General features: G+C 40.9%; 1 protein-coding gene and 1 long non-coding RNA gene across 5 annotated transcripts in view; one reads left to right on the top strand and one right to left on the bottom strand.

The window, feature by feature from the left end:
* Positions 1 to 655, top strand: part of srek1 (splicing regulatory glutamine/lysine-rich protein 1) — a 12,830-nt gene that overhangs the window by 2,380 nt on the left and 9,795 nt on the right. For all 4 annotated transcript variants that reach the window (XM_032538848.1, XM_032538849.1, XM_032538851.1 and 1 more), the window contains one exon: positions 271 to 386. In XM_032538848.1, coding sequence (XP_032394739.1) covers positions 271 to 386 — 116 coding nt within the window. The remainder of the gene's footprint in view (positions 1 to 270; positions 387 to 655) is intronic.
* Positions 1 to 655, bottom strand: part of LOC116703865 (uncharacterized) — a 13,100-nt gene that overhangs the window by 9,275 nt on the left and 3,170 nt on the right. The gene's annotated exons all lie outside the window — the stretch shown is intronic.

The following is a 655-nucleotide window of genomic DNA, read 5'->3' as shown; positions in this document are numbered from 1 at the left end:
CAAGGACGAATCAATGTTCTTTTGTTTTTGAAAAAAAGTTAAGCTTTTCATTGAAAATAATAATTCAGATTGACTGAGAATAATAATTTAACAAAAGCAAAGTAAGGATGCTCGGTCTCCAGTAGTAGACAGTAGAACACTTGTAGGTTGAATAGGGAAGTGTATGCTCTCTTTCTCTCTAGAATACAGTGGGCTAATTGTGCAGACATAGAGGAGACAGTGATAAGAGTCCCTCTATTGCCTTCACTAATATCTGCTTCTGTCCTGCAGGGAAAATCCCAGAAGAGGCCAAAGCTTTGTCCCTTTTGGCACCTGCCACCCCAGCACCCAGTCTGATTCCTGGAGGGGGACTGCTACCAATTCCTACTCCAGCGCCACTTCAGAATGTGAGTCAGCATCTTCTGGTCCTCTTGTTGTCTCCTCTGTTTGCCTGTTAAGTAATGGTTAATTTCCACAACATGGTTCAACTCACTTTTGTCAACAGTACTTTTCTCTTTTTTGTTTTCCACTGGGGATAGTACCCCCTCAGTATATTATTGTGTTATTTATCTTTTTTTGCAAGTTATAGGTTTACAAAGCGAAAAGCCCAAAGTCCACCCCAAAGGGACACACAGAAAACATTGTTCACTAACTGCTCCAAACAGCTCTATTGTAG

The sequence above is a fragment of the Etheostoma spectabile genome, chromosome 16, assembly GCF_008692095.1.
Source record: "Etheostoma spectabile isolate EspeVRDwgs_2016 chromosome 16, UIUC_Espe_1.0, whole genome shotgun sequence".
Classification (NCBI taxonomy): Eukaryota; Metazoa; Chordata; class Actinopteri; order Perciformes; family Percidae; genus Etheostoma; species Etheostoma spectabile.
This window is presented reverse-complemented; position numbering and strand designations above follow the sequence as displayed.